Source organism: Lotus japonicus, chromosome 4, assembly GCF_012489685.1.
Source record: "Lotus japonicus ecotype B-129 chromosome 4, LjGifu_v1.2".
Lineage (NCBI taxonomy): Eukaryota > Viridiplantae > Streptophyta > Magnoliopsida > Fabales > Fabaceae > Lotus > Lotus japonicus.
In genome coordinates, this window is record NC_080044.1 from 39956054 (window position 1) to 39976094 (window position 20041).

General features: G+C 40.3%; 3 protein-coding genes across 9 annotated transcripts; all 3 read left to right on the forward strand.

The window, feature by feature from the left end:
* Window positions 1-11564: 11564 nt before the first annotated feature.
* On the forward strand, window positions 11565-14953 carry LOC130710030 (uncharacterized). Of its 4 annotated transcripts, none has more exons than XM_057559184.1 (2): window positions 11565-12384; window positions 14589-14953. In XM_057559184.1, exon 1 carries the CDS (start codon window positions 11568-11570, stop codon window positions 12195-12197), a length of 630 nt encoding a protein of 209 aa, XP_057415167.1. In that variant the 5' UTR covers window positions 11565-11567; the 3' UTR covers window positions 12198-12384; window positions 14589-14953. The 4 variants fall into 4 exon arrangements, 1 of the variants encoding a protein (XP_057415167.1); XR_009010262.1 differs by lacking the exon at window positions 11565-12384 and adding an exon at window positions 12872-12961; XR_009010261.1 differs by lacking the exon at window positions 11565-12384 and adding an exon at window positions 13088-13552.
* A 310-nt stretch (window positions 14954-15263) lies between these two features.
* LOC130710025 (uncharacterized) lies at window positions 15264-18759 on the forward strand. 4 transcript variants are annotated; one of them, XM_057559179.1, is made up of 2 exons: window positions 15264-16187; window positions 18395-18759. In XM_057559179.1, exon 1 carries the CDS (start codon window positions 15371-15373, stop codon window positions 15998-16000), a length of 630 nt encoding a protein of 209 aa, XP_057415162.1. In that variant the 5' UTR covers window positions 15264-15370; the 3' UTR covers window positions 16001-16187; window positions 18395-18759. The 4 variants fall into 4 exon arrangements, 1 of the variants encoding a protein (XP_057415162.1); XR_009010258.1 differs by lacking the exon at window positions 15264-16187 and adding an exon at window positions 16198-16767; XR_009010260.1 differs by lacking the exon at window positions 15264-16187 and adding an exon at window positions 16774-17230.
* Window positions 18760-18977: 218 nt separating this feature from the next.
* LOC130712740 (uncharacterized) lies at window positions 18978-19742 on the forward strand. The gene has a single exon (XM_057562559.1). The coding sequence runs from the start codon at window positions 18978-18980 to the stop codon at window positions 19740-19742; it is 765 nt and encodes a 254-aa protein (XP_057418542.1).
* Window positions 19743-20041: the final 299 nt, after the last annotated feature.

Sequence of the window (20041 nt, forward strand, 5' to 3'; positions counted from 1 at the left end):
CCTTAGGGTAAGCAGTGCATAACTTATATGTATATATACAACATATATATATATACCCCTTTATCGCATGTTGATTGTATATCTATTGTATTCTGTAAGTTGACCCTAGCGCCTTGGCTTTGTTTGTATGTTTGTGCTTGGGCGGTCGGCCTGCTGCCAGGCGTCCGTCAGACGGTTCGTGATGATTCGTTGTGCGGGAAAGACCCGGAGCGGAACGACTATTACTGAAGCTTTCGACGAGGACCCGGACTTCATGACAGTTCGAGGGAGGGTCGATGATAGTAGTGTGGGTTATGGGTGGTTAGAGCCTTTTGAGTTAGTTGTTACTGTAATAGCTCTGATTCGTCATTCATATTTTGGGACAGGGTAGGTTCCCGACGCATGGCTTTTGTGTGGTCCTCTTACTGAGGGATCACAGTGAGTCAGTCGGACCATAGGGGTCTTTGCTTAGGCCATTTTGAGGCCGACTTCCTCCTAGTGGTTTGTAATTATGATTTTCTCACTCACACATCTGGATATGTAACTATTTGCCTACGGGCACACTACTTTGGAGTCACTGCGAGTGCGCGTGACATGGGAGTGCAGCTGAGGCTGTACATGTGTAAATATTTGTGTGTTGGTTGGGTTTTGTCTTTATTTTCTATTGCTTGATTTAAAAGGTATCAAACGAAAAAAATTACCTGTTTTCCGCGTAAAGTTTACTTTTGGTTACTAAAGTGACACCTGGAAATCGGGGTGTTACATTGTGGTATCAGAGCTTAGTCGAGTCTTTTGGGAGTCTTTGGGGAATAGGTCTTCTGTGCTAGGTTGTGTGACTCTGCAAAGAGTGAAAATTGATTGTCTGCAGAGCGATTTTCGCTCTAATTGCTTGCGTTACTACTCAATCGGATTGAGTGGTTTGTCTAGTGCTACCGTATGGTTAGTACTAATCGGACGTTCGATGGGATATAGGATGGTGGATTTTAACCGGATGGCGGAGGCTACACGTGAGCATCATCAACGACTGATGGCGATGGCGATGTATCAACAAAGAGGAATGAACCGAACAGGAGCTGGGGGACCAATAAGGTCAGGATCTCAAGGCTACAACAGAAGGGAGAGCTACCATCAGTGGGGACCGTATCAGCGTTTCAAGGGAAGAGATCTTATCTCAAGAGTCTACAAACCAACGACTGCTGATACTGGAGGGGAGCCAGTTGGTGACAAAGGTGTGACATGTACTCGTTGTGGAAAGTTTGGGCATTTTGCTAACAAATGCTCAGTGATTGGACGGAGATGCTTCAAGTGTAACCGAGAGGGGCATCTAGCTGTGAACTGCAAGACCAAAGAAAGTCTATGCTTCAATTGCAACCAACCGGGACATTTCTCCCAAGATTGCAAGGCACTCAGGGGCGAATCATCAGGGAGTGTTGGGAAAGGAAAACAACTTGCTCCAGAGGAAAGGATTCATGCCAAGGAGGGCAAGAGCTGAGGAGTTGAACGAGGAAGAACGTGGGAACGATGTAGGACCTTATTCGAGGTTGCTCGTGATTTAACTATAGAAGTTACACGAGGTTGGGAATAGCACACTAAGTCTAGAAAGTAGCCTTCCACCGATGCGATTATGAGGAAGCTAGTAGCTGAAGAACGAATCTTAGGGAGATTCCGTATGGGTAGTATACGTGTTATGTTGAGGGTGTGTAGTTCCGTAGCGGGATCCTTAAAGGATTTTGTATCAGGATATTTGTGACTACTGGAGGATAGGAACTCATTGACTGTTCCAGTGGGTTTTTCTAAATTTCCACCTTCGATGTATTAGGCCTGATCAACCTAATATTGAGGGGGTGATATTCGGAATCACAGCTGGTTATGGACTTTGATAGAAGGACGGGTAAGATGAATTTGAATTGATTGAGGATTAGTCGGATTTGGGAGGAAAGTTTGTGTGATTACTCCAAGTAGAGGTAGACCAAGTCAAGAGATTTAGTGCTGGAAAAGTATTAAGTAGTTTCTCGGAAGTTATGAAGTTATAGGTTATGTGATTGCTGAGTGGAATTGTTAGAAACTAAATAAGTTGGATTTAATCAGGTTTTAGATGATAGCTTGATGGTAGCAAGAGTGAGAAGAATTAACTCTGAACTAGATTGTTATAGTCGAGTTCGAGCAATAAGTTTCGCTAAGCGTTTGATTAATATGTGGAGACATTATAGTCTTAAGAGATGAATTTTCATTTGAAAAGTGTTGAATTAATGATTAAGTTGGAGAAAGAAAGTTTTAGCATAAGTTGAATACTTGAGATTGTTGATATGGACTTCAGACAATTGTGCTTAGATTACTAAGTGAGATTCACTAAGCTAGATTGAAACTTTGAGGTTAAGATTGACCTTGAGAGTTGGGAATCACATACGAGTAAGAGATCTTACGGTTGTAGCTGTGACAATAGGGGTTGAATCTTAGAAGAATGAAGACCTGGAGATGAGTTTCGGGTTAAGACCATTGAGGTATAATATAAGAGTGATCTTGAAGTAAAGGAATTCTGGGTTGTGTAGGGTGTTAAGGTTGGTCATAAGTTGGTGATCGATTGATGTTGATTAGGAGGTTGCGGACATAATGACCATGTGATAAAATTTGAATGATGTTAGCATAATAAGTTATGATTATGGATAGCAGGATCAAGTGGTGAGTGTGGAAGCATGACGACATTTATCAGGTCGTTTGGGTAAGTGAAGGAGTTATAGTTTTTAAGAAACGGATATCCATTTAAGAAGTATTGAAGGATTAAAGGTCATTAGAGGACCAAACTTGGTGAAGGTTTAGGTTTTAAATCTATGAATGTCTGTCTAAGGTGTGTAGGACTCGAAGTTTGTCAGAATTTGATTGAGAGATTAAGAAGTTGAGTGACGAGATGGTGATGGAGTGTCAAAAAGGAAAGTGTTAGTATTAAGATGAATACTTGAAGTTGTTATGTTTGGACAAGTTCCTCAGAGTCTAAGAGGGAATGAAACTTTGTTATGGATTTTGATGGTGCATATTACGGGTAACGAGTGAATTTTACTAAAGCTGAATGAGAATCCTAGGGCTAAGGTTGACCTAGTGAGCTGAGATTCATGTATACATAAGAGATTTAGTGGTGTTAGCGGTTACAATAATAGTTAAATCTCGGAATGTTGAAGGATCGGATGATAAAATGGCTAGTTAAGTCTCTTGAGATATAGTTATGATTTAATCTTCTAGAGGATATGTCTCGATTTGTGCGAAGTGTTAGGAATTTCAGTAAGTGTAAATAGGTTTGAGTGAGGGAAGTTTTGAGGAAGAAGACGATAATAATGGATTGTTAGATATTAAGAGGAGGATTATCTTATAAGTGGTTGATAGATTGATGTTGAAGGGGATAAGATTATTGAAGGACAAGAAATAAGGACATAGGTCGAGGTTTAATTCAAGTAGTGATTAAGTAGAAGTTTGATTTCTGGGTGTTTGTAAAGATAGTTACGAAGTTGGAGGTATGTTAATGGACTAGCGGTTTCCAAGGGGATGTTTCGTCTAAGAGTTATCGAACGGACAAGTGGAGTTTTGGACTGTAGATGAAGATCACGAGGACAAGTTGAGTATTTACTTTGAAATGACAGAGAGGCACCGAGTTTAAGAAGAATTTCGGACGACCGAAAGTAAAGAAGTAAGTGGCTAAGGTTGTGCGACTGCACGGAGTGCCAACCGGTATCATTTCAAGCAGAGATCCGACGCAAATGATCGAGCCAGACGACATGAAGTTGAATGATGGTTTGTCTTTTGAGGCGCCGACAGTTAGCAGTGGGGATAGAAGCGTGGAACAATCAAGGGCAAAACAGATTGCTTAAGTAAAGGTTATGAGGAACAATGACCCGGGCAATACTACATGGGAATTGGAGGACGAGATCAAGGAACTGTATTCCGGACTTTTCGCAGAACTCTGAGTTTCGAGGACGAAACTTTCTTTTTGGAGGGGAGTATTGTAAGACCTGGATTTGCAGAACCAGTTAAGTTCCGACTCACGCGTAAAATCAGTGTAAACGTGACAGGAGTTTGTTGTTTGAGAAAGATCAATGAAGAAGAAAGTTCAGGAATTGCTTGAGGTATGTTGCGTAGTCGCTGTAGGAATTAGTGCGAGTTGTCTACACACCTGCCTTATGGCGAGCGAGTCCAGAATAGGCTATTTCGCTCTTAAAGCAACGTTTTGAGTGAGATTTCGAACTCTCGGAAAATTTAAAGATTCTCTTTATTTTTCCATCGACCAGCGTTTCATTTCGGAACTCTGGACTGTACGCACGATAGGTTTCACTTTCCGGAAGCTCGACGACTCTAATTTCTTTGCTTCGAAACCCTAGTTTTGAGCGAAGGATGAAGACTTTTTCTATTCGGGACTTCTAACGAAGATTCCGTCCACGATGCCAGACTTGTTTCGACATTTCCAATCTTTCTTCTGTTGGAAGTTTTGTCGTCTGAGCATCACAGCAAAAAGTAGTTTTTCGGGACAGTCTAACTTACACCGCTTTTGGCGTTTTGGATATCGTTTTTCCCAAATCTTAGATAATTGTTTTGAGTTCTGGAATTCCGACGCCAGAATCTCTCTTAGAATTCCTTGGTGAACGTGCTGCAAAAATCGGAATCGCGAAATTTTCATTTTCCCGCGATTTCGCCTGCCTATAAATAGCTCGAAAAGCAAAAATTCCTTCATTTTCTTCCTATTGTGGCCGAATTTCGTGGAGAGCAAGGGGGGAGGAGATTTTCGCGAAAACTTGACTGATCTTCGTGCAGTTCGTCCCTACTTCTAGGTATCAAGGTAACTAACACGATTCCTACCTCTGATTGTTGTTTCTGTTGCGTTTCTGAAGTCGTTTCTGTGCTCTAAGTTTTGAGCTTTTTCTAAAATTGTCCGATTTCTCTGATTTCTCACTTGGGTTATGTTCCTTATGTTCCCCTGAGTCTAAAACCTCTGTCAGTAAACTCTGATTGCGATTCATTTGTCCAGGATCTGAAAAATTGACTCAAAACTCTTTTTGTCTCACATTTCGAAACTTTATTGTCGTAAAGACTTAATCTGACTTCGTGCCTTTAGGATTTGTTGTCACGGATGTCATGAGGATCGTTGCTGTCAAATTTGTTTTCAGAACTGATAACTTTGAAGTTTTGAGCCTTTATTTTGGACCAAAATGCCCCTGCGTAGTCGTATTTCGACCCGATTGTCCGAAAATTGTTCCGACAGTTTCTTTGCCTTAGTTTTATCCTAAAACTACCTTGTAAACTGATTTGATCGAAGAAAAAGAGCCGAAGCCCTTTTCTCCTTATGGCCGTGGGGTTTTCCTAAGGGGAGGGGAGTTTTTCGTTTTCGAAAACTTGTCCTTTCGTACCCGTTTGTCGTATTCTGAAGCTTTGATGCTTTGTCTATCGTTTATGTATTGTATTGCGATCGAACTAATCGATTTTGTGTGGATTCTGCTTTGTTTTTCTCCGAGGTTCAGTTGAAGGAACTTTGGAAGTTTCAAGGCATTCCTGTGAAGGAGATTTGATTTGCGAAGCTGGATCAGCTCGAGGTTAGGGCAACTTACTATATATTAGCTATGACTGCATGATAGGCGTCGATAAATTCGACTTATGTTTTATCTGATGTTGTTTTTGATGATGAGTTGATGTTATGATGCTTTTCCATACTTGTGATGTTGTGCTTTTGTTGGATTGAGCGTTTTGACGCAATTTCGGAGAGGAGATTCATTGATCTGGTGATCTTTGATATTTCGGGTTGGATGAACAACCCTAGGCAAGTCCAAATGTGGGGTTTGAGACTTAGCCATTTGTTGGGATTCGTTGGAATTCCTAGACTTTCCCCGGGAAATGTATTTTGGGTGGTTGATCTTTGAAAACTTAGAATGATAGAGTTTTGAAAATCTAAAGACTTGGGAAACTTAGACTTTGAGAAATAAACTCATAACTTGACTAATTCGAATTGAAACAATTTTTATTAACGTTTAAGCATAGGAGAACTGAAGGGGAAAATATTTACGAAAAACGGGGAAAAGTCGACTTTGTTGTGGGTTTGGAGAGTTTGGAATTGGGGAAAGCCACTGAGGTGAGCTATGGTGATGTTTGAAAGTCACCAAGTACTCTAGTACTCCTGGTAGTGTTGTTCGAGTCGTGTTGTATTGACCGGCACAGACTCTGGGTTTTGTTTGTGGGTTTTGTGGTGGGGGTTGTGTTGTATTGACCGACACTAACTCCAAGTCGTGTTGTATTGACCGACACTGACTCTGGTTTTGATAATCATATTGCACACGTGCATATACGCGATGAAGTGCCAAGCAGAGTACTTCGGTATAACAGGAAGTAACGATCAGCCATGCAGAGTTGAATCGGTCCTGACTATATCTGGCACAACAGGAGGTAACGATCATCCATGTAGAGTTGCATCGTGCCTGTTGATGTTCGGCATAGCAAGCAGAAATGGTCAAACCATGTAGAGTTTGTATCGTCTTGACTATAGCCAAAGGTGATAAGCGACGCCCGAGCAGAAATGGTTAAACACGAGGCCAGTGTTACGACCGTCTCGAGGTGCCCAGCCTATAAGTGGCAATACCGTTGGTTTGTCCCGTCGCCAAGCAGAGTGACGTCGTTGATTTGCTCCGTCGCCAAGCAGAGTGACGTTGTTGATTTGTTCCGTCGCCAAGCAGAGTGACGTTGTTGTTCTGTCCCGTCGCCAAGCAGAGTGACGTTATTCGGATTTGTGTCAGCATATTCTGCACTGGCACACAATGCATCTTATTATGACTGAATTGTGTAAGAGATTTGATAACATGCTATGTATAAACCTTAGGGTAAGCAGTGCATAACTTATATGTATATATACAACATATATATATATACCCCTTTATCGCATGTTGATTGTATATCTATTGTATTCTGTAAGTTGACCCTAGCGCCTTGGCTTTGTTTGTATGTTTGTGCTTGGGCGGTCGGCCTGCTGCCAGGCGTCCGTCAGACGGTTCGTGATGATTCGTTGTGCGGGAAAGACCCGGAGCGGAACGACTATTACTGAAGCTTTCGACGAGGACCCGGACTTCATGACAGTTCGAGGGAGGGTCGATGATAGTAGTGTGGGTTATGGGTGGTTAGAGCCTTTTGAGTTAGTTGTTACTGTAATAGCTCTGATTCGTCATTCATATTTTGGGACAGGGTAGGTTCCCGACGCATGGCTTTTGTGTGGTCCTCTTACTGAGGGATCACAGTGAGTCAGTCGGACCATAGGGGTCTTTGCTTAGGCCATTTTGAGGCCGACTTCCTCCTAGTGGTTTGTAATTATGATTTTCTCACTCACACATCTGGATATGTAACTATTTGCCTACGGGCACACTACTTTGGAGTCACTGCGAGTGCGCGTGACATGGGAGTGCAGCTGAGGCTGTACATGTGTAAATATTTGTGTGTTGGTTGGGTTTTGTCTTTATTTTCTATTGCTTGATTTAAAAGGTATCAAACGAAAAAAATTACCTGTTTTCCGCGTAAAGTTTACTTTTGGTTACTAAAGTGACACCTGGAAATCGGGGTGTTACAGAAATGATCAGAATCGTCAATGGATTGATGGAAGAAATCCGAGACCAACAGTTACAAGATGAAATTCTACTTGGAAAAAGGAGTTTGGTAATTCAGGGTAAGGACCCGGAATTCAAGATAGGAAGTGACAATATCCTACGGTGTAAGGATAGAGTTTGCATACCTAACAACCCTGACTTGAGGAGGTTGATTATGGACGAAGGTCACAAGAGCAAGTTGAGCATTCATCCTGGAATGAAAAAGATGTACCAAGACTTGAAGATGAATTTTTTGTGGCCAGGAATGAAAAGACAAGTGGCTGAGTATGTAGCTGCGTGTTTAACCTGTCAGAAAGCAAATGTGGAACATCAGAAATATTCATGTATGCTACAAAGCTTGGATGTACCAGAATGAAAATGGGATAGCATATCGATGGATTTCGTCGTGGCTTTGCCAAGAACTCAGAAGGGATATGATTCGATTTGGGTAATAGTGGATCGATTGACTAAGTCGGCTCACTTTATACCTGTGAGAACGACATACAACGTGGAGAAACTATCAGAGATTTATATAGCTGAGATTGTACGCCTTCATGGGGTACCGACCAGTATCGTTTCCGATCGAGACCCAAAGTTTACTTCACATTTTTGGGGAGCTCTTCAGGAGGCTTTGGGGACAAGGTTGAGATTAAGTTCTGCTTATCATCCACAGACTGATGGACAGACTGAGAGAACTATCCAATCATTGGAAGATTTACTACGAGCTTGCGTATTAAACAACAAGGGCAGTTGGGATAACCTATTGCCATTGATTGAGTTCACTTACAACAACAGTTTTCATACGAGCATAGATATGGCACCGTATGAAGCTTTGTATGGTCGCAAGTGTCGAACCCCTTTGTGTTTGTATCAAAATGGAGAGAATCTGTTAGTAGGACCAGAACTTCTGCAACAGACAACCGAGAAGATCAAGCAGATCAGAGAGAAAATGAAGACTTCTCAGAGTAGACAGAAGAGTTATGCCGATCAGAGGCGCAGAACTCTAGAATTTGAAGAAGGAGATCATGTATTTCTACGAGTTACACAGACTACGGGAGTTGGTCGAGCAATTAAGTCAAGGAAGCTTACGCCAAAGTTCATTGGACCTTATCAGATTACTCGTCGAGTAGGACCAGTAGCTTATCAGATTGCACTACCACCTGTAACACCCCGTTTTTAATTAAAATAATGTTGGTATTTTATTTTAATTAAGATTATATTGTATGGGGGTTTAATAGGTGATATATTAATACTTTAATGAAATAAAATAATTTTTTTGTGATGCTGAGTGTGTTTTATGAAATGGAAGGGAGCTAGGGGGTGAAAGTTAGGATTAAAAATAGAGACAAGGACTAGGAGAGATTTTAGGATTTTTAGTTTAGCCCTTGAGGAATTAGGTTTAGATGGTTTAATAAGGATGGGGAAGCAGCTAAAGAAAAAAAAAAATAAGAAAGAAGAGGACGCGTGAAAGAAGGAGAAAAAAAAAAGAAGAAGGTTGTGCGTGAAGTAGCAGGAAGAGAGGGAGAGCGGATCGGCTTCGGAGAATTCGATCGGGAACGGGGAGCTGCACTCAATCCAAAGGTAAGCGTGGGATTTTGAGTTTCTAATGGAATTATGGTGAATGATATTAGGGATTTGGGAGATGTAGAATTGTTTCTGTTAATGATGTTCTGGAAATCTGATTTGAAATCCATTGATTTTGGGATTTTCTTTTGTGTGATTGAACGGGGTGAGGGCAGAACCATAGTATGCTAGGAGTTTTGGGTTGAGGTTCCCTTTTGATTTTCTTTATGATCACGCACATAAGGACTGTTAGGTAGCATGCTTGTTAGGTTTTGTGTCTTGTTTGATGAGAAACAACTTTAATCACTTATTTTGGAACATAAAACGGACTGGTCATTTTCCTGGTATGAACCGTGACTTTCGAAGCCTTTTAGAGCCTGTTTAGAGTGCTCGAATAATGTTGCGTTGAACTGAGAAAGTGTAGGCCTTTGAAAGAGCTTTCTGGAATGATATGGTACATAATTTTTGGTTGAGAGACGAGGTCTGTAAGTTCAGTTTAGTAAACCATGTTTTTCTGCGCTCTGTATCTGCTATCTCTGCCAGTGAACTTCAACGTGATTTTTCACCTTGTTAATGTGCCCAGAAAATTCTTTGATGAACTAGAAAGAGGTAGAGTTTTCTGTTAGCTTTTCAAATTGAGGTCATTTGTAATTTTTGAACAAGTAACGAATCCTGTAGGTTATCTCTACTGAAATATGTTTCTGCTGTGAGCGTAATTCCTGAACTGCTATATGATTTATGCACGGATTTGATGATGCTGTGCTGCTGTCCAAAATTTCCTGGGCTGGACAGTACACTTCGAGACCTGTTTTCGCCCAGTTAGAGTGCTCAAATGAAGATGTGATCAACTAAGAAATTGTAGGACTTTAAGTTAGCTTTCTAGGCATATAAAATACATGATTTTTGGTTCAGTAACGAATTCAGGAGACCGCTTTTAGTGGCTGGTGTTCCTGCTGTTTTTCCAGATTACGGAAATTCTGATTGTTTTGGAAATATAATTAGATTTAGCTTACATGTTATATGAAAGTTAGTGTCTTTATGTTCCATGTATTAGCTATGAGAATGATGCATGGGGCTGAACACCTTTAGCATGAAATCCATAATTTATTTACCATATGTGATAGCTTCTTCCATGATTGCATGCTTAAGTGAGTTGTTTCATTGATTTGGTGCCAAAATTGCCTAAGATGTCAGGGTAATTGTATAGTTGATAAAAATGCATGTGTGCTGAATTGTGTTGTTTTAAGCGATGTTAGTGATGTAGTGATATAGGCGCAATGCCTCATGTTGAAGTGATGATTATGAGATGTATACGTCCTTTTGAGTCGCATAGCATCTGCATACTCTGTGATGGCCTGTATTGGCGATTTGTGATGAAGGCTTATGCCTTGTGCCTCCAATAATTGGCAATTCGTGATGAGGGCTGAAGCCCTGTTGGTACCACATACATATGCATAGTCATTGTTATGTTCGAATTGTATCCGAGTCGATGACGTTATTTGTGACTGTTTTAGTAACTGAGCTATATGAATATAAAAAGAAGTGGTGTGGCATTAATCTAGCATATTTATTGCCATTCTTATATTTATGATACTCGATATCTCACCCCTTCTGTTTGAATGTTACCCTTGTTGGTAACGTGCAGGTAATTAGGAGGAGTAGTCTATAGCCTTTATTTCGAGTTGGAGTCCTTGCTCTGATACGTAGCACTCGGGGGGGAAATGGACGCTTGTTTTCCTTCTGTTATAATTTGAATTAAGTTGTTATTTGAGAAGTTGTTTCTGTTTTAAGTTGTGGGCAAGATACTATGTTTTCTTTAAGTTTTAAAGACACTGGATTCGCTGCATAACTATTTGTCAAAGTGAACTAGTTCAAAGACTAATTAACTGTCACAAGAGCATTTAAGTTTATTTATGAGTTCATCTCAAAGTTTATGTGCTATGTATTTGTTACAGGAGCATTATGATAATGTTTTAAGTGATTATGTAATGCCCCATGAGTGTTAGAATTTTTATCACTCTGATATTTGCAATACATATACCGTTTAGAATTGGGGTGTTACATTAGTGGTATCAGAGCAATGGTTGGTCAGTGACCAAGTTTTTAGTATAATATATATTCTAATACTTACTGATACTCGATATGTGTAAGTAGCACTATCGAGCTGTTGTTTGATAAGAGTTGTTGGCTGTTTGGAGATTCAGGAAAATGGTTGCCGGAAGGAATGATGAAGCTATCGCTGAGGCATTGGCAATGTTGGTTGGCGCCATTGGGCAAGGTCAGCAAGCAAACCTTGGGAACCATAATCAGGATGAATTCCGTGCTTTGGGAAAGTTTCAGAGGAACAATCCGCCAACCTTTGAAGGAGCATACGACCCTGACAAAGCACAAGCATGGCTGAAAGCAATTGAGAAGATCTTTCGAGTCATGAATTGTACTGACGCGCAGAAGGTGCAGTTTGGCACCCATATGCTTGAGAAAGAAGCTGAAGATTGGTGGGACAACACTGTTCAGAGGTTTGAAGGTGATGGGATGGAGATTACTTGGGATCTTTTCAAGGGTGCATTTCTGGAGAAGTACTATCCAGAAGATGTGCGTGGAAAGAAGGAAATTGAGTTTCTTGAACTCAAGCAGGGTAATGGAACCGTGGCGGAGTATGCTACAAAGTTTGAGGAATTGATTAAGTTTTGTCCCCACTACAATACTGCCGAAGCTGAGAGATCTAAGTGTAACAAGTTTGTGAATGGTTTGAGACCTGAGATCAAGAAGGTTGTGGGATATCAACAGATTATCCGATTTTCTGACCTGGTTAACAGGAGTAGGATATATGATGAGGATAGCAGGGAAAGTGCTGCTCACTACAAGTCTTTGAAAGAGAAGAAAGAAAAGGGGCAATTCAGAGGGAAACCGTATGGGAATCCTGTTGATAACGGTAAACAAGAAGCTGGTAATGACAAGAAGCCGAGTGGGGGAGGAGCTCCTAATCCGGTTAGGTGCTACAAGTGTGGTGTTGAAGGACATCGTTCTCCTGAATGTCCCAATTCAGAAGCAACATGATTTAAGTGTGGCAAGCTGGGCCACAAATCCTTTGAGTGCCTAGAAGGTAAAACTGTGGCATGCTACAGATGTGGAGAGCAAGGTCACATCAGTACTAATTGTGACAAACCCAAGAAGGATCCTGCAAGGGGGAAGGTGTTTGCTTTATCTGGTGCTGAGACTACTGCTGAGGATAGACTAATTCGAAGTACGTGCTTTATTAATGGCACATCTTTGATTGCCATTATTATTATGGGTGTGATGCATTCTTTATTTCATTGGAGCTTGAGAGTCAGATGAGAGAGTCCTACCCCGAATTGTTCGTTTAAGGAAATTTTCGAGGGCGAAAATTCTTAAGTGGGGGAGAGTTGTAACACCCCGTTTTTAATTAAAATAATGTTGGTATTTTATTTTAATTAAGATTATATTGTATGGGGGTTTAATAGGTGATATATTAATACTTTAATGAAATAAAATAATTTTTTTGTGATGCTGAGTGTGTTTTATGAAATGGAAGGGAGCTAGGGGGTGAAAGTTAGGATTAAAAATAGAGACAAGGACTAGGAGAGATTTTAGGATTTTTAGTTTAGCCCTTGAGGAATTAGGTTTAGATGGTTTAATAAGGATGGGGAAGCAGCTAAAGAAAAAAAAAATAAGAAAGAAGAGGACGCGTGAAAGAAGGAGAAAAAAAAAAGAAGGTTGTGCGTGAAGTAGCAGGAAGAGAGGGAGAGCGGAACGGCTTCGGAGAATTCGATCGGGAACGGGGAGCTGCACTCAATCCAAAGGTAAGGGTGGGATTTTGAGTTTCTAATGGAATTATGGTGAATGATATTAGGGATGTGGGAGATGTAGAATTGTTTCTGTTAATGATGTTCTGGAAATCTAATTTGAAATCCATTGATTTTGGGATTTTCTTTTGTGTGATTGAACGGGGTGAGGGCAGAACCATAGTATGCTAGGAGTTTTGGGTTGAGGTTCCCTTTTGATTTTCTTTATGATCACGCACATAAGGACTGTTAGGTAGCATGCTTGTTAGGTTTTGTGTCTTGTTTGATGAGAAACAACTTTAATCACTTATTTTGGAACATAAAACGGACTGGTCATTTTCCTGGTATGAACCGTGACTTTCGAAGCCTTTTAGAGCCTGTTTAGAGTGCTCGAATAATGTTGCGTTGAACTGAGAAAGTGTAGGCCTTTGAAAGAGCTTTCTGGAATGATATGGTACATAATTTTTGGTTGAGAGACGAGGTCTGTAAGTTCAGTTTAGTAAACCATGTTTTTCTGCGCTCTGTATCTGCTATCTCTGCCAGTGAACTTCAACGTGATTTTTCACCTTGTTAATGTGCCCAGAAAATTCTTTGATGAACTAGAAAGAGGTAGAGTTTTCTGTTAGCTTTTCAAATTGAGGTCATTTGTAATTTTTGAACAAGTAACGAATCCTGTAGGTTATCTCTACTGAAATATGTTTCTGCTGTGAGCGTAATTCCTGAACTGCTATATGATTTATGCACGGATTTGATGATGCTGTGCTGCTGTCCAAAATTTCCTGGGCTGGACAGTACACTTCGAGACCTGTTTTCGCCCAGTTAGAGTGCTCAAATGAAGATGTGATCAACTAAGAAATTGTAGGACTTTAAGTTAGCTTTCTAGGCATATAAAATACATGATTTTTGGTTCAGTAACGAATTCAGGAGACCGCTTTTAGTGGCTGGTGTTCCTGCTGTTTTTCCAGATTACGGAAATTCTGATTGTTTTGGAAATATAATTAGATTTAGCTTACATGTTGTATGAAAGTTAGTGTCTTTATGTTCCATGTATTAGCTATGAGAATGATGCATGTGGCTGAACACCTTTAGCATGAAATCCATAATTTATTTACCATATGTGATAGCTTCTTCCATGATTGCATGCTTAAGTGAGTTGTTTCATTGATTTGGTGCCAAAATTGCCTAAGATGTCAGGGTAATTGTATAGTTGATAAAAATGCATGTGTGCTGAATTGTGTTGTTTTAAGCGATGTTAGTGATGTAGTGATATAGGCGCAATGCCTCATGTTGAAGTGATGATTATGAGATGTATACGTCCTTTTGAGTAGCATAGCATCTGCATACTCTGTGATGGCCTGTATTGGCGATTTGTGATGAAGGCTTATGCCTTGTGCCTCCAATAATTGGCAATTCGTGATGAGGGCTGAAGCCCTGTTGGTACCACATACATATGCATAGTCATTGTTGTGTTCGAATTGTATCCGAGTCGATGACGTTATTTGTGACTGTTTTAGTAACTGAGCTATATGAATATAAAAAGAAGTGGTGTGGCATTAATCTAGCATATTTATTGCCATTCTTATATTTATGATACTCGATATCTCACCCCTTCTGTTTGAATGTTACCCTTGTTGGTAACGTTCAGGTAATTAGGAGGAGTAGTCTATAGCCTTTATTTCGAGTTGGAGTCCTTGCTCTGATACGTAGCACTCGGGGGGGAAATGGACGCTTGTTTTCCTTCTGTTATAATTTGAATTAAGTTGTTATTTGAGAAGTTGTTTCTGTTTTAAGTTGTGGGCAAGATACTATGTTTTCTTTAAGTTTTAAAGACACTGGATTCGCTGCATAACTATTTGTCAAAGTGAACTAGTTCAAAGACTAATTAACTGTCACAAGAGCATTTAAGTTTATTTATGAGTTCATCTCAAAGTTTATGTGCTATGTATCTGTTACAGGAGCATTATGATAATGTTTTAAGTGATTATGTAATGCCCCATGAGTGTTAGAATTTTTATCACTCTGATATTTGCAATACATATACCGTTTAGAATTGGGGTGTTACATTAGTGGTATCAGAGCAATGGTTGGTCAGTGACCAAGTTTTTAGTATAATATATATTCTAATACTTACTGATACTCGATATGTGTAAGTAGCACTATCGAGCTGTTGTTTGATAAGAGTTGTTGGCTGTTTGGAGATTCAGGAAAATGGTTGCCGGAAGGAATGATGAAGCTATCGCTGAGGCATTGGCAATGTTGGTTGGCGCCATTGGGCAAGGTCAGCAAGCGAACCTTGGCAACCATAATCAGGATGAATTCCGTGCTTTGGGAAAGTTTCAGAGGAACAATCCGCCAACCTTTGAAGGAGCATACGACCCTGACAAAGCACAGGCATGGCTGAAAGCAATTGAGAAGATCTTTCGAGTCATGAATTGTACTGACGCGCAGAAGGTGCAGTTTGGCACCCATATGCTTGAGAAAGAAGCTGAAGATTGGTGGGACAACACTGTTCAGAGGTTTGAAGGTGATGGGATGGAGATTACTTGGGATCTTTTCAAGGGTGCATTTCTGGAGAAGTACTATCCAGAAGATGTGCGTGGAAAGAAGGAAATTGAGTTTCTTGAACTCAAGCAGGGTAATGGAACCGTGGCGGAGTATGCTACAAAGTTTGAGGAATTGATTAAGTTTTGTCCCCACTACAATACTGCCGAAGCTGAGAGATCTAAGTGTAACAAGTTTGTGAATGGTTTGAGACCTGAGATCAAGAAGGTTGTGGGATATCAACAGATTATCCGATTTTCTGACCTGGTTAACAGGAGTAGGATATATGATGAGGATAGCAGGGAAAGTGCTGCTCACTACAAGTCTTTGAAAGAGAAGAAAGAAAAGGGGCAATTCAGAGGGAAACCGTATGGGAATCCTGTTGATAACGGTAAACAAGAAGCTGGTAATGACAAGAAGCCGAGTGGGGGAGGAGCTCCTAATCCGGTTAGGTGCTACAAGTGTGGTGTTGAAGGACATCGTTCTCCTGAATGTCCCAATTCAGAAGCAACATGATTTAAGTGTGGCAAGCTGGGCCACAAATCCTTTGAGTGCCTAGAAGGTAAAACTGTGGCATGCTACAGATGTGGAGAGCAAGGTCACATCAGTACTAATTGTGACAAACCCAAGAAGGATCCTGCAAGGGGGAAGGTGTTTGCTTTATCTGGTGCTGAGACTACTGCTGAGGATAGACTAATTCGAAGTACGTGCTTTATTAATGGCACATCTTTGATTGCCATTATTATTATGGGTGTGATGCATTCTTTATTTCATTGGAGCTTGAGAGTCAGATGAGAGAGTCCTACCCCGAATTGTTCGTTTAAGGAAATTTTCGAGGGCGAAAATTCTTAAGTGGGGGAGAGTTGTAACACCCCGTTTTTAATTAAAATAATGTTGGTATTTTATTTTAATTAAGATTATATTGTATGGGGGTTTAATAGGTGATATATTAATACTTTAATGAAATAAAATAATTTTTTTGTGATGCTGAGTGTGTTTTATGAAATGGAAGAGAGCTAGGGGGTGAAAGTTAGGATTAAAAATAGAGACAAGGACTAGGAGAGATTTTAGGATTTTTAGTTTAGCCCTTGAGGAATTAGGTTTAGATGGTTTAATAAGGATGGGGAAGCAGCTAAAGAAAAAAAAAATAAGAAAGAAGAGGACGCGTGAAAGAAGGAGAAAAAAAAAAGAAGAAGGTTGTGCGTGAAGTAGCAGGAAGAGAGGGAGAGCGGATCGGCTTCGGAGAATTCGATCGGGAACGGGGAGCTGCACTCAATCCAAAGGTAAGGGTGGGATTTTGAGTTTCTAATGGAATTATGGTGAATGATATTAGGGATTTGGGAGATGTAGAATTGTTTCTGTTAATGATGTTCTGGAAATCTGATTTGAAATCCATTGATTTTGGGATTTTCTTTTGTGTGATTGAACGGGGTGAGGGCAGAACCATAGTATGCTAGGAGTTTTGGGTTGAGGTTCCCTTTTGATTTTCTTTATGATCACGCACATAAGGACTGTTAGGTAGCATGCTTGTTAGGTTTTGTGTCTTGTTTGATGAGAAACAACTTTAATCACTTATTTTGGAACATAAAACGGACTGGTCATTTTCCTGGTATGAACCGTGACTTTCGAAGCCTTTTAGAGCCTGTTTAGAGTGCTCGAATAATGTTGCGTTGAACTGAGAAAGTGTAGGCCTTTGAAAGAGCTTTCTGGAATGATATGGTACATAATTTTTGGTTGAGAGACGAGGTCTGTAAGTTCAGTTTAGTAAACCATGTTTTTCTGCGCTCTGTATCTGCTATCTCTGTCAGTGAACTTCAACGTGATTTTTCACCTTGTTAATGTGCCCAGAAAATTCTTTGATGAACTAGAAAGAGGTAGAGTTTTCTGTTAGCTTTTCAAATTGAGGTCATTTGTAATTTTTGAACAAGTAACGAATCCTGTAGGTTATCTCTACTGAAATATGTTTCTGCTGTGAGCGTAATTCCTGAACTGCTATATGATTTATGCACGGATTTGATGATGCTGTGCTGCTGTCCAAAATTTCCTGGGCTGGACAGTACACTTCGAGACCTGTTTTCGCCCAGTTAGAGTGCTCAAATGAAGATGTGATCAACTAAGAAATTGTAGGACTTTAAGTTAGCTTTCTAGGCATATAAAATACATGATTTTTGGTTCAGTAACGAATTCAGGAGACCGCTTTTAGTGGCTGGTGTTCCTGCTGTTTTTCCAGATTACGGAAATTCTGATTGTTTTGGAAATATAATTAGATTTAGCTTACATGTTGTATGAAAGTTAGTGTCTTTATGTTCCATGTATTAGCTATGAGAATGATGCATGGGGCTGAACACCTTTAGCATGAAATCCATAATTTATTTACCATATGTGATAGCTTCTTCCATGATTGCATGCTTAAGTGAGTTGTTTCATTGATTTGGTGCCAAAATTGCCTAAGATGTCAGGGTAATTGTATAGTTGATAAAAATGCATGTGTGCTGAATTGTGTTGTTTTAAGCGATGTTAGTGATGTAGTGATATAGGCGCAATGCCTCATGTTGAAGTGATGATTATGAGATGTATACGTCCTTTTGAGTCGCATAGCATCTGCATACTCTGTGATGGCCTGTATTGGCGATTTGTGATGAAGGCTTATGCCTTGTGCCTCCAATAATTGGCAATTCGTGATGAGGGCTGAAGCCCTGTTGGTACCACATACATATGCATAGTCATTGTTGTGTTCGAATTGTATCCGAGTCGATGACGTTATTTGTGACTGTTTTAGTAACTGAGCTATATGAATATAAAAAGAAGTGGTGTGGCATTAATCTAGCATATTTATTGCCATTCTTATATTTATGATACTCGATATCTCACCCCTTCTGTTTGAATGTTACCCTTGTTGGTAACGTTCAGGTAATTAGGAGGAGTAGTCTATAGCCTTTATTTCGAGTTGGAGTCCTTGCTCTGATACGTAGCACTCGGGGGGGAAATGGACGCTTGTTTTCCTTCTGTTATAATTTGAATTAAGTTGTTATTTGAGAAGTTGTTTCTGTTTTAAGTTGTGGGCAAGATACTATGTTTTCTTTAAGTTTTAAAGACACTGGATTCGCTGCATAACTATTTGTCAAAGTGAACTAGTTCAAAGACTAATTAACTGTCACAAGAGCATTTAAGTTTATTTATGAGTTCATCTCAAAGTTTATGTGCTATGTATCTGTTACAGGAGCATTATGATAATGTTTTAAGTGATTATGTAATGCCCCATGAGTGTTAGAATTTTTATCACTCTGATATTTGCAATACATATACCGTTTAGAATTGGGGTGTTACATTAGTGGTATCAGAGCAATGGTTGGTCAGTGACCAAGTTTTTTAGTATAATATATATTCTAATACTTACTGATACTCGATATGTGTAAGTAGCACTATCGAGCTGTTGTTTGATAAGAGTTGTTGGCTGTTTGGAGATTCAGGAAAATGGTTGCCGGAAGGAATGATGAAGCTATCGCTGAGGCATTGGCAATGTTGGTTGGCGCCATTGGGGCAAGGTCAGCAAGCGAACCTTGGGAACCATAATCAGGATGAATTCCGTGCTTTGGGAAAGTTTCAGAGGAACAATCCGCCAACCTTTGAAGGAGCATACGACCCTGACAAAGCACAGGCATGGCTGAAAGCAATTGAGAAGATCTTTCGAGTCATGAATTGTACTGACGCGCAGAAGGTGCAGTTTGGCACCCATATGCTTGAGAAAGAAGCTGAAGATTGGTGGGACAACACTGTTCAGAGGTTTGAAGGTGATGGGATGGAGATTACTTGGGATCTTTTCAAGGGTGCATTTCTGGAGAAGTACTATCCAGAAGATGTGCGTGGAAAGAAGGAAATTGAGTTTCTTGAACTCAAGCAGGTAATGGAACCATGGCGGAGTATGCTACAAAAGTTTGAGGAATTGATTAAGTTTTGTCCCCACTACAATACTGCCGAAGCTGAGAGATCTAAGTGTAACAAGTTTGTGAATGGTTTGAGACCTGAGATCAAGAAGGTTGTGGGATATCAACAGATTATCCGATTTTCTGACCTGGTTAACAGGAGTAGGATATATGATGAGGATAGCAGGGAAAGTGCTGCTCACTACAAGTCTTTGAAAGAGAAGAAAGAAAAGGGGCAATTCAGAGGAAACCGTATGGGAATCCTGTTGATAACGGTAAACAAGAAGCTGGTAATGACAAGAAGCCGAGTGGGGGAGGAGCTCCTAATCCGTTAGGTGCTACAAGTGTGGTGTTGAAGGACATCGTTCTCCTGAATGTCCCAATTCAGAAGCAACATGATTTAAGTGTGGCAAGCTGGGCCACAAATCCTTTGAGTGCCTAGAAGGTAAAACTGTGGCATGCTACAGATGTGGAGAGCAAGGTCACATCAGTACTAATTGTGACAAACCCAAGAAGGATCCTGCAAGGGGGAAGGTGTTTGCTTTATCTGGTGCTGAGACTACTGCTGAGGATAGACTAATTCGAAGTACGTGCTTTATTAATGGCACATCTTTGATTGCCATTATTATTATGG

Bases quoted from the DNA above. Each gene is read 5' to 3' on its own strand.
- LOC130710030 (XM_057559184.1), top strand. From the start codon at position 11,568: ATGAATTGTACTGACGCGCAGAAGGTGCAGTTTGGCACCCATATGCTT.
- LOC130710025 (XM_057559179.1), top strand. From the start codon at position 15,371: ATGAATTGTACTGACGCGCAGAAGGTGCAGTTTGGCACCCATATGCTT.
- LOC130712740 (XM_057562559.1), top strand. From the start codon at position 18,978: ATGAAGCTATCGCTGAGGCATTGGCAATGTTGGTTGGCGCCATTGGGG.